The 12,950-nt window shown below is 39.8% G+C and overlaps 1 protein-coding gene across 2 annotated transcripts; it reads left to right on the top strand.

Annotated features, from left to right (window-relative positions):
• Positions 1 to 625: 625 nt before the first annotated feature.
• Positions 626 to 8,854, top strand: LOC105939714 (zona pellucida-like domain-containing protein 1). Of its 2 annotated transcripts, none has more exons than XM_012881983.3 (11): positions 626 to 849; positions 1,218 to 1,331; positions 2,421 to 2,641; positions 2,766 to 2,947; positions 3,202 to 3,274; positions 6,194 to 6,291; positions 6,629 to 6,709; positions 6,920 to 7,091; positions 7,171 to 7,276; positions 7,482 to 7,511; positions 7,672 to 8,854. In XM_012881983.3, the coding sequence occupies exons 2-11, from the start codon at positions 1,226 to 1,228 to the stop codon at positions 7,842 to 7,844; spliced, it is 1,242 nt and encodes a 413-aa protein (XP_012737437.2). In that variant the 5' UTR covers positions 626 to 849; positions 1,218 to 1,225; the 3' UTR covers positions 7,845 to 8,854. The 2 variants fall into 2 exon arrangements, with proteins under 2 accessions (XP_012737437.2, XP_036005735.1); XM_036149842.1 differs by having other exon boundaries at positions 1,154 to 1,331.
• Positions 8,855 to 12,950: the final 4,096 nt, after the last annotated feature.

Here is a 12,950-nt window from a genome sequence, read left to right as displayed (position 1 = left end):
AGCCGGAGAGACAAGCGCACAGTTCAGATCAAAGCATATTCATTAACTAGAATGACAAAATCAAAGTTCAGCTCTAAATCCAGCAGAAATATTTAGCAAGACTTGAAAATTGCTGTTGACAGATTCCAAGCCAACTGAGCTTGAGCCTTAGCATAAAGGAGGAAAATCAAATTCAAAACCCATAGATTGTTCAACAAGCCATTGGCAGGTTTAACAGATTAACAGATCATTTGAATAAATCATTTCTTTTTCTGAAGGTCTGTGGCGAAGGTAAAGATAGGCCTTTTTCCTGTGCAGGTATTTAAAAAAAAAATAAAAAATCTCTGCTGTAGCTGTAACTGATTGCTTTTACTTCAAGTGACGCCTTACGCAGCACAATTAACTCACACACAGCCCCGCATTGGACCGTGATCTGACTTTTGTGCTCAGACGAATGTGAGCCGCAGCGGTAGCCGATGAAAGCCGTATTCTCGGGGCGAGACGTTCCCCCCCGCTGAGGCCCACCATTTGTTTGACCTGACAGACGGAGATCAGAGCGAAGAGAGATGAGTGGGAACCCACCGAGCACGCTCAGGTTTCTTGGTGCCGTGAAAAGATTTGTCCCGTCCATTCAGATCTGATGGAGTTTCCCATGTTCTGCGCCGCAGCAGCTTTTTGTTGGGGCTATCTTTCTCATCTTGCGTGCACACAAGGGTATGCGCGTAAGGCTGACGTCGCGGTCAGTTTGGCTTCCTCGGTGCCGCCACAAATTGTGCGCGCCACAGTTGGTAGAGTTTGCTCTCGCCACAAATCACAGGAAGACGTGGTTCTGGCCAATTACTCTGGAAAAGACTGGAGACAGGTAAACAGGTGAGGAAAGAAACACAAGAGGGGAGGGGGGGGGGTGTGGGTGAAGGAGGGAGTGGGATGAAATGAGCTGGAAAGCGAGGTGACCTTAGTTTAAAAGGGTTGGGGGTAAGGGGTCAACATTAGTGGTAAAAGAGGAGGCGAGGAAGAAGGATTAGGGGACCTGTAGCTAGAAGGTTGAACTTCTCGGATCGAGGTCAGAGCTCACATCAGGCGTGGCAGGAAGCATTGTTTTTTTCAGCCACTGATTTTGGCATAGGTGCTGTTGTTTTTTTTTAAATGTAACTGAGGAATGTGGTTGATCCAGTGTTGACCACCACCCCCCCACCCCCCTCCACCCCTGAAGATGACCCTGGGTAAACCTCCCTCAGGCGCTGAAATGGCACAAATGTGCTACATCTTCCTGCTGATTGGGAACGCCATCTCGGTTTCCACACAGTTTAACGGATACAACTGCGACGCCAACTACCACAGCAGGTTTCCGGGTGAGGAACACCACGCAACACGTTTGCCTCTATTTTCAGTCCATACGTTGCCATTATTGTGCTTTAATGTGACGAAAATGGAGCTGTTACCTAAAGTGACGAATCAGCACAAGCTGAACCAGCCACAGCCTCTTCAGGTGTTAATTGTCAGTAGAGCCTGCAGGAAATGTTTAATGTTTGTCCCACTGTGTCCACAAAGAAAACATTAGCTTTCTGTTGGCCAAGATTTATCCTCACATAAAATAACACCATCGGAGAACTGTTTTAAAAATCTATTTTCATGGATGAATAAATTATTTGGTATATTTGCATTTGCATTACATCACATTTCTGTTTGTTTATTTTATTTTATTTTATTTTTTCGCAGAAACAAATAGAGCTAAAACAAACTAAAAAATATTTTAATGTCTAATATTTTTTTTTCAATGTTATTTTCCCTCCATTCAATTGATGCAATGTTATAAAGGCTTTCTTGCTTTCCTGGGTAAAATAACCACACTGCCAATCTGATTATACAACATGCAAAACCTCTAGGAATAACGTTTCCCCTAACTTTATGTACATCTAAACCGCTATTTGAAATTCTATACTATTTATTTATTGATTTATGACAATGTTTTAAACATTTTTCTATGTTTTTTTTTTTTTTTTTCCTGTGTGATTGTGATTGATTTCATTTAGCTTATTTTGTTTCATTTCACTTTCGTTCCTTTTGTAATCTGCCTAACAAAAATGCCGGCTGTTAGTTTCACTTTGATATAAGAAGTCAATAATTGGCAAAATTTTACGTTTTATCTTATTTATTTATTTATTTATTTTTTACCATGAACAAAAGCCATGATTTTTATTCTGCCTCATAGGGAACACTAATCCCACTAAAAAAATAAATACCATATGCATCAAAATTTATAGCAATAATTAAGACAAATTTGATCAACTTTGACGCACTTCACTTGCAAATCCACTTACTATGTTACTTCAGAAACAAAATGTTGCTGTTGGCACTCACTCAGTCACACACTGAACTTTTTGAATTGGGAATTGTTGATCTCCCTCCCCTCACTGTGTCTCTCGTTTTTTTGTCCCCAGCGGAGCGGGACATTAGCATTTACTGCGGGGTCCAAACCATCACCCTGAAGATCAACTTCTGTCCCGTGCTCTACTCGGGCTACACGGCTGCAGACCTGGCCCTGAACGGCCAGCACAGCGACGCTCAGTGTCGCGGCTTCATCAACAACAACACGTTCCCCACGGCCGTCCTCTTCAGCATCAGCCTCAGCACTCTGGAGGCCTGTGGCAACAACCTAGTTGTAAGCGACACACACACACACACACACAAGACATCACTTTCATTAAACAGCCATTTGAATCATGATACATTTTCATTCAACAACTAAAGTTTAGTTTGTGAGATATTTCTGGTGTTTTGCGCAGGTCAGCACAGCTTATGGGGTCAACGCCTTCGGGAACATGTCTCTGGTACAAATTGGGAATATCTCAGGATACATTGACACTCCCGACCCTCCAACTATAATCAGCTACCTGCCTGGGCTGCTGTATAAATTCAGCTGCAGCTACCCGCTAGAGTACCTGGTCAATAACTCTCAGCTGGCGTCGTAAGTTACTTCCCTTTAGTGTCCATAAGAGAGCCTGGCCTTTTTCCGTAATGAATTTCTGAAGCCGTCACAACAGTAAATCTTTGTCTATTGAGTTTTGTGTCACTTCATTTCAGAGCACGTATAGTCTATTATTTGTAATAGCTCACAAATTCATTACGATACGTATTTTAGCTCAAGTAAACACGTGAAGTTCAATATCGGGCCGCACATCAGTGGAAAACTGCCAATAATGAATGTTTTTATTTTCACAGCTCCTCTGCTGCTGTTTCAGTCAAGGACAGCAACGGCACATTCGTTAGCACGCTGAGTATGATCCTGTACAATGTGAGTGACACAGTTGAGTTAAATGTCTGTTTGACGCTTGTGAAACCATCTTTTAGTCAAAGTTGTTTTTTTAAAAAATGTTTTCAATGTGTTTGCTTTTTCCTATGTAACGATTCGAAGAAATGTAGAAGGTCAGGCGGTTTTATAACAGAGGTTCAAAAATTGCCTTATTTTCAAGACATCTCCTAAAAAAGTCAAAACGGAATGAAAAAGAAAATCGGTGCGGCTGAGAGACATTTTTTTTTTTGGAAAGCTGCTGTCTTTCTGAAAGCAGCATATGCTGAATTTCTCTGTTTTAGAAGAAGGCCTAGTCACCCCTTGCAAATATGTGAGTACATCTTCTGTTGTGGTGAAATAACTTCACAAAAACATTGTGCAGTTCTGCAAAACCGGAATCTCTTTAGCAAAACAGAGATCCGTGTCCTGTTTGCTTCTCATAGTGCCAAACTATTTAAAACACCTAAATTACTTATCAGACTGTAAATATAAGCAGGTTTAGGCAAGGAGCTATTTTTCTATAGCCAGTTTATGACTTTTGCAAAAAGAAAAAAAAACATCCCACAGCATCACTGTTCCTCCATCTTCAAGCTATTCCTCCTTTCTTTCATGCCAGACTCACGAGGAGTGTTTATTGCTGAAAAGCTCAGTTATGCCCCCGTTCCTCTAGTACCAACTCAGAGCAGTTCGCTACGGGTTTGCTCGCTTTTCCATTAGAAACGGTTCCACGTAAGTTATTATTTGTAGTACCTGCTTGCTTGCAGTTCCAACCTTTCCCAGCCACACTGAAAATATGATGTCAGAAGTGTGTAGGTCACTGATTGGTCAGTCACACCATATTTTAATTACTTATATCTTCAACCCTTAAATAATTTTATACTAGGCTGATTGTGTATGAGCACTAATATAGCAAGCTAACATTAGGTAGCGCTAGCAATTGGTGGCGTTAGCATTAGGTAGCGCTAGCAATAGGTAGCGTTAGCTTACCTTTAAAGCTATTCTCATCTGACCAAAGCCAATGGTTTTTGCTAACGTCCCAGTAGTGTTTAGTCAACGCCACACATTTACATTTCTCATGGTATGGCAGACAATATCTATTTTGTTGTTTAAAACTTTTTATTGACTGTAGCTGTTGAATGGTTCATGCTGTTTGCAAATAAATTCAATGTATTTGCAAATCATATAGAAATAATCATAACAAGCTATATCATCATATAGATCAATCCAAATCATAGCAGGTAATTCCTGACTCATAAAGATCACAACACATCTTGTCTTGCCTATTTTGAGGAGTGGCATAGAAAAATGGACCTCTGGGGCACATCATATTTTAAGGGAACTTGGAAGTCATAGATTACAAATTAAATGTTAACTAAAATTCTACTCAGCCTTAAAAAGTATAGTGAAAGGAAAAGTTCAGCTGCATTTTTATAGCAAGAATTATTAGGGGTTTCAGTTAATATTATGTTAGTACCTTATTCTAAAATAATTGCTCCTGAACATAAGATTGTGGGGGTTTTCTGCAAATGTCAGTGTGAAATCTTGGTACTGCAATAAAAGATTATTTTATTCTAAAAAATAGAAAATAGCACATATTAAAAAGTCGCAATAATGGTTTCATACGCATGTATATCCTTCAAAAATAACTTTATTGAAACATCTTTTGATTTACTCTCAGCGTTTGGTCTTTTTGACACCTATTCTATTGAATCTGATTACCCTGAAGGATTTTCCAGACGTTTGCTCATTTGCATTATTTAGCTAGCAAGGACACAAAGGTATAAAAAAAAAAAAAACATTGTATAAAGGTATCAGTCAGGAGAAAACTGCAAAAGGTCTCACTGGGCTTTAAAGGGTCAAAACTCCCTGGTAGTGGAACTGCTAACAATTTCATCCACCATGACAAAAATCCCAGGTTCTTCTGAAGAAACATAACCACAGAGCACGATGCTGCCACTAGCATGTCTAATTGTGACTATGCTGTGTTTTCGTTGATGCGCAGTGCTGTCTCTGAGCCAAATTTACCATTTAGCATTGTGGCCCAAGGCTCAAGCTTTCATCCGATCATAACATCTACCCCCCCCCCCCCCCCCCCCCCCCACCAGGTTTTGGGATATTTTAGCCAGACATGGATGTTTTCTGTGGAAGAAAATGTTTCTGCCTTGTTACTATCCCAGATATATGTGAAAAAGGAGATTGCTGTGATATGTAGAACACAACCAGTTCTTATGGGAAATTTCTGCAATTTCAGTGTCGTCATCAGTCAGTTGACAGCCTCCCAAGAACCAGTTATTTGTGTTTTCATACATTTAGGGAAAATATTCTATTGAAATTTACTGTGGTCAAAGGGTTTCTCTGGTTTTTGACATCTGTGTTCACCTTGGTATATATATGAGGCAGTACATCCTTTCTTATCCTTCCCAGAATGATACCTTTGCACAAGTAGAACCTTGTGATGTTTTCTAAACAGCCTGCAAACCATGGCTTTGGCCCAAGGATGCAAATAAACAGCATCCAACTAGAATAGCTTAACTTTATTTCAGGTTTATCAGATTTGCTAGAATTTAAGAAGACTAAATACTGAGATTAAATCGGAAAGGCTTTCAACAAAGTATTAGTTTAAATGTGCACACACTGAGGCAGGCAGTTTATTGTAGCATTTAAATTTTTTGTATTTTTCCTCTAACAGATTTGTTAATTTTCCAGCTGAGTTGTACAAGGACGCTTGTCAAATTGTAGGAAGCAAAAAAGTTTGGAAATGTTTAATTAAAGATTTAAAACTCGGAATTTAAAAGGGGTGTGTTAACTTCTGAGAGCTACTCTTTTATATTATATCAAAGTTTGTCCGTCTCTTGTTTGTCGCAGCAAAAAGGTTATTGTCTCGTATTAATTTGTCTGGTATCACTTTACCTTTTCCTGCAGGACTCGACATACAGAGAGCCTCTGTCGATTCCAATGACAGGTCTCGCTCTGAAAACCAGGGTGTTTGCTGCTGTAAAAGCCACAAACTTAGACAAACGGTACGGTAGTTCGCTCACTTCAGATTATGCCGTGATCTTCATAAATCATTAACCTTTTAAGAAACACATCTCATTTTACCCGTTGCAACGTGTTATCTTTACAACACAACTTCAATTCTGTACAGATGACATTTCTGATCTTTCCCAGCATGATTTTTCTCTTGTCCCCCCCAGATGTAGACTTATTTTCTGCGCTTAGCCTACTTTCATTATGCCATTATGTTATTATTGGACGTGAAGGCGCCAGTCTGCGGCGAAGAAAGCCCAAAGCCCAATCTGTGCTTTCCCATGTGCAGTTAGATCTTTATCCCATCTCACAGTTTTGTCCCTCTTGCAGATGGAATATCTTGATGGACTACTGTTACACCACCCCCTCAGGGAATCCTAATGATGAACTCCGCTATGACCTTTTCTTTGGGTAATCTTGCTTTTTTTTTTTTCATCCAAGATGATGACTTGATAAACCACAAAAGAGAGTCATTACCTTTTCATGCTCTCTCTGCTAGGCTTATCCTCATGAATGCTTCCATCCTGTGACAGCTTAAGCATACATCCAGACAACCGGCATGTCATTTTATAGTGCACGCGTGTTTAAATATGCATGTGTGTCTGTGGCGCGTGTGTGCAGATGCTATAAAGATTCTCAGACGACCGTTTTTGAGAACGGCAAGAGTCAGATTGGGCGTTTCTCCTTCGAGGTCTTCCGCTTTGTGAAACACAGACACCAGAAGATGTCCACCGTGTTCTTGCACTGCGTCACCAAGCTCTGCAGGGCCGACGACTGCATCATGCTCATTCCGGTATGGGTGAAAATCTGTAAGTGTGTGTGAATGCCTTCTGATTTCGGCGAGGACTGAAACCGGGCAACGTGATTGACAGATTTGTGGGCGACGGCGCAGGAGGGATGGAGAGCAGAGCCTTGATTCCCAGCCAGTGGCGTCTGGGAACGCAGTTATCACTGCTGGTCCAATCATCACAAGGAGTGGTATGAACAATAAACTGATCCTTAGAGGAACAGGCTGACATTTTTACAGATAGTCTGATCTGCCAGCACGGCAGAGCACAAACAGGAAAAAAAATGGAGGCTTGCTTATAAAAGATTGTTGGATTCATTCAAACAAGATACAAAAATGCTTAAAATGAAAGAGGTTCTAATGTTCACTTATTTTTTATTATTGTTTATTTTACAGATGAAACACCTGTCAACAACTCTCAGCTCGGTAAGAATATTCCCTCACTTCGCATCAATTGCAATTATTATTACATTTTAAACTTGAACTTAATGTGTAATTTTTTCAAAACTTTAACACAAACAGTTTCAAAGCATCATTAAAGAAATTATCCGTTTAATTTTCTTTGCCTCCATTTTCCATCCACCAGCACCTGTTAATTCCTCCCAGCCTTTAAACTCTTTGACCGTAGCTCTGATCTCGGGTGTGGCCGTACTGGGCGCGGTCAGCGTTGGCTTCTTCACGCTCTCTCTTCGCCTCCTGCAAAAGTCCCGCCTCCCAGCAGTTGCCTCCTCAGGTGTTTGGAATCCCAGCTTTAAATGATTTTGGCTGCTTTTCTTAGTCTTTCTAGCCTCTTCAGAGCATCTGATTGCTCACCTTGATACACGCATAACCATGTTTTATATACATATAACATGTTTTAGGTATTTATTGACTTCAATACCTCATTTTTGGGTTTGTCAGTAGTTTACAACAATCTTGTTACAGTTAGGAAAGTAGAAATGATTGAACCAACATAGATATTTCTCACAACCGTTATTTGTTAATATTTTATCCTTTTTGGCCATTCACTGGGCAAGTTGTTGTATTTTAAAGATATTAATAGCAATAAATATTATGCAGTATACTGTACAAGCCAACATGTGACTATGAAAAGTGTTCATACCTGATCATTTTCACATTTTGTCACGTTACAACCACAGATTGCAATACTTTTTGTTGGGATTGGATGTTTTAGACCAGCACAAAGTGCTGTTTATGAACAGAACAAAGAAAAATAAAACATTACGGAGGAAACCACATTGCAGTGGAATAATAGAAGCAGGTCAAGATATAAGACAACAAATTCTATTACAAATTTCAACATTAGCATTCAAAGGCAACTCTAAACAAATAGCTTTTTAACCTTGATTTAAAGGAACTTAGAGTTTCACCACTTTTACTCTATTGGGAGTTTGTTCCAGATAGGTGGAGCAATAAAACTAAATGCTGCTTCTCCATGTTTGGTTCTGGGGATGCAGACTGACAACAGTTCAGGAATATATTTTGGTGCTAAGCCATTCAGTGATTTATAGACTAACAGAAGTATTTTCAAGGCTATTTCCTGAGATACAGAGAGCCAGTGTAAGGACTTTAGAACTGGGGTGATGTTCTCTACTTTCTTAGTCTTAGTGAGGACCTGTGAAAAGAGGTCTGCCTAAAAAGAAAAATAAATGCCCAGATTCCTTTTTCAAGATCCTGCTGAGCCATAAGTCATTTAATCCTGGAAATGTTCTTTAGGTGATAGAAGGCCGACCTTGTAATTGTGTTTAGATGCCTTTGAAGGTTTAAATACCCAGATTTCGGGCCTGATCGGTGGTTCCTAGCTGAAGCAGCTGAAGCTGTGTGCTAACTTTTGATCTCTCCTCTATTGGTCCAAAAATTATTACTTCAGTTTTGCTTTATTCAATTGAAGAAAATTTTTGTTCATCTGTGCATTGATTTCTTCTAAGAATTTACTCAGCGCTTCAATGGGTTCATAGTCACCTGATGACATGGTGATGTAGAGCTGTGTGTCCTCTGCATAATATTGATAACTTGTGTTGTTGTTTTTCTTGATCTGAGATGTAGATATTGAATTGGAGGGGACCCAAGATGGACCCTTGGGGAACCCTGCAAATGATTTTTGTTGCCTCTGATGTAAAGTTACCTACTGATACAAAAAGTCTTTTAACGACAAGCAGCTTTCACTCCTGGGGAACCGTAGAGCCACAGGGAGAGTTGTCTGCATTGTACATGGCTTTGCTGCAATCCCTCATACTGAGCAAGCATGAAGCGACAGTGGGAAGAAAAAACACCCATTAACGGGAAGGAAAACCTCCGGCAGAACCGGGCTCAGTCTGAACGGTCATCTGCCTCGACCGACTGGGGTTACAGAAGACAGAGCAGAGACACAACAAGAGAGACAAAAAAGCACAGATAGTAGGGTCTAAACCAGTCGAGTGCTGTACCAGAAAGGTGGACCTAGGTTTCTGAGCGCTCTAATAGAATGGAGTGATCAACTGTGTCAAAGGCTGCACTGAGGTCCAATAATACCAGCACTGTGGTTCTTCCACAGTCTGCATTTATACGGATGTCATTGAACACCTTGACAAGGGCAGTCTCTGTACTGTGGTGAGCACTGAAACGTGACTGGAAATTGTCAAAGCGGCCGGTCATTGTTAAGAAGGTATATAATTGTTGAAACACAGCTTTTCCAATAATCTTACTGATAAAGGGGAGGTTTGAAGTTATGGGCCTGTACTTCTGTAGTAGTTTGTTCAAATTGTCATTTTTCAACAGTGGTTTGATAATTGCTGTTTTTAGGGAATGCGGGAATACACCCGACAGCAGGGACATGTTTATTATCTGCATTATATCAGACGTGTGTCATAGGATCATCTTATACTTCAATCACAGCAGCAACTTGTTTGGGGAATGTCTTTTGAAAGTTTTTTTTTCCACATTATATTTTACAAAATAGACTGGATAGAGAGAGTTTGTCAACATCAATTTTGTGTTTTTTTGTAGGCAAAAAGTTATATATTTAATTTAGAATCTAGACTAAATCATTTCTGTGTAGTGCTGGCTCCATGTTTAGTGATTGTCCTGCTGGAAGGTAAACCTCCACTTGCCAAGTCTTTTGCAGCCTTTAACAACATTTACTCCTGGATTGTCCTGTATTCAGCTCCATCTATACTCCCATCAACTCTGACCAACCACCCTTCCCCTGCTGAAGCAAAGCACCCCCCACAGCATGATACTGCCACCACCATGCCTCAAGCTCATGATGGTTTTTCAGGGGTGTTTCTTTATTTTGGTCTGTAACTTAAGCCTGATTTAGATTTTTACCCAATATTCCCCCTCACCTGTCTAGTGTGGTCCTTCGTTGTCATGATGCTGTTTGTTCTATAATGTTCTCTACCAAACCTATGAGGCCCGCACAGAACATCTGTAACTACACTGAGATTAAATAACACTCTGATGGATTCTGTTTACTAAGCGGGATACTGGTGCTGAATACTATTTAGGAGTATCAGAGTAAAAGTAAAAATAAGCTACACTTTTCAGATTTGTATTTCCAAAAAATGCTTCAACACCTCCTTCAGTTTTATAAGCATATGATGCATTGTGTTTATCACAAATCCACTGAAATAGTTTCAAGTTTATGGTTGTAACATTACAAAATGTGAAACAGTTAAAGGGTATGAGCACTTTTGAAAAACACTGTAATCCAGTCAGTTCTCAGCATTGTTTCGTATTATCAAGGTTAAAAGTACATGTATAAGACAAAAAATGTGTACATTTGTTTTTGTCTTTTTGAAAAAAAAAAAAAAAATAAAGAAATAAAAGTTTTACTCAACTTTTTGTATATGCTGGGAGACATGTCATCAATGAAAGACGTTGTGACTTACATTGTGTGTTAATAAGCTGCCTTTAGAGCAGAATGCAAATCTTTTATACATTTCCAAGAAGGTTATTTATTTCAACGTAAATGTGACAGAGTGTATGCTGGTGATTTTTCTGCTAATTCTTTGAAACCAGTAAGTGGTTTCATATTCCTTTTTGATGATGGCTCAGCTTATCTGGAGTACTCTATGCAGTACGCTCACATAGTCTTTACGTTGACGGTCTGTATAATCTCCTGGACAACACATCCTGTCTAGTAACTGCTTTATGTTTCTAGATAGAGTTGATTTTGTTCATGGATGTTTCATAAAACCTTGAATCATTAGCTCATGTCAAAGAAATCCTGTTTCTGCTAAACTAAATGCTAGTACTGAATCTGTTGAGTTATACCGATGATCAACGTAAAGGGCATAGGCCTGTAGCATCATTTTTACATACTTCTTCCTTTTCAAGTGTTCAGGCCTGTAGCTCATGATAGGTAATATCAATGTCATTCCAATGTTTGAAGTCCAGAAATATCTAAAAAAAAACTTGAAAGACAAAACGGGACCACAAGGGATCCAAAAAGATACAGATTAGCGATTAGGTGCACCAAACTTGTACGTCAATGCATGTCACAATGTCCACCCATGGGAACAGTAGTGGCTAAAGCTCTTGCTCAGATTTGAGTGCATGAAGTGAAGAGTTATGTAATGATTTATGCAGTGCAGGAGAGAAACTCTGAATAAAGGTTTTCTGCGAGCTGCTGCTTGCAGGCCCAGCAAACCAGCAACCTAAGAATTTAAATTCAGCACAGTGATGAATGATTGGTCCCAGACGTCATGAGGGTGGCCCGAGGGCCTGACGTCTTCTAGTAGGCCCCGTGCTCGCTGCCCTGCCCCGTGGAGCTCAACTGGTATTTAGCAGAGAACACCTGGATTGGCAGGCTTGGCGTTGACGTCCTGTTCTTTTCACAGATGAGAGCAGGTTCACACTGAGTTCATGTGACAGACGTAAAAAAAGGGTCTGGAGAAGCTGTGGTGAACCTTACACTGCCTTGATCCATGAGTTGTGGCAGGAGTACGCAGGCAGTCCCTGGAGGACGAAGGAAGCGATACTAAATTCAATTGAACAGCTCCAGAAAATCCTGTTTAGGTACATCCAGGACGTCATAGATGCCCTGATCAGAGAGAATATTCTCCAGGACACCATCCTTAATCTCATAAGAAGCATGCCTTGACATTCTTAGACATGAGGCTAAGCACATGGGGGCCATACAAACTACTGAGGAGCATTCTGAGTTGCTTCAATGACATGTCAGCAAATCGGACTAGGCAGTCGCATTATTACTTTCACTCACCCTGTGTCTTCAGATTAAAGCCCTCAGTGGGTTGATCATTTTCATCAAATGCTCTAGCATGCTTTTGTTCCTAACGCATTACACATTCCATATTAGTATGGACTACCAGCATGATTTTTTTTCCTAATTGAGATCTAATGTGTTTTCAAAATGTTCCTTTGTTTTTCTGAGCAGTATACTAGAGCAGAGGCATCCAAACCTTTCAGCTTGTGGGCCAAAAAAAATGACAAAAAAAATAACATAATTAAAAAATTGCTGTGATTTTAAAAAAAAATCTGATCTACAAAAATATAATTTTAAATAAACAAAATAAGATATCTGTATTTAGCCAATTTTAATGAATTCATTCCAATCAGATTTTAAAGCACCAATGTCTACATTTGAGTAAATGTTGTATAGATGTAGTCCTATTTACAATTAAATTAAAGAGCATGTAATATGTGTGGATATTAAAGAAACAAAGGTTGTATTGTAAGATTTTTGTCATGTCTGTAATAATTTTTCCCCTTATTAAAAATAAAAAAGTTTCCATTTGCTCCAGCCAGCAGTTCTGGTCAGCCTTGAAATGCAGTAGGGGGGCTGCAAAAAAATCTGGACAGGGGCCGCACTTTGGACACGCCTGTATTAGAGGTTGTGGCCCAAAGTTAAAGTTTGGTTTCATC

The sequence above is a fragment of the Fundulus heteroclitus genome, chromosome 18, assembly GCF_011125445.2.
Source record: "Fundulus heteroclitus isolate FHET01 chromosome 18, MU-UCD_Fhet_4.1, whole genome shotgun sequence".
NCBI classification, from domain to species: domain Eukaryota; kingdom Metazoa; phylum Chordata; class Actinopteri; order Cyprinodontiformes; family Fundulidae; genus Fundulus; species Fundulus heteroclitus.
Note: the sequence above shows the minus strand (reverse complement) of the source record. Positions and strands in the feature narration are given on the sequence as shown.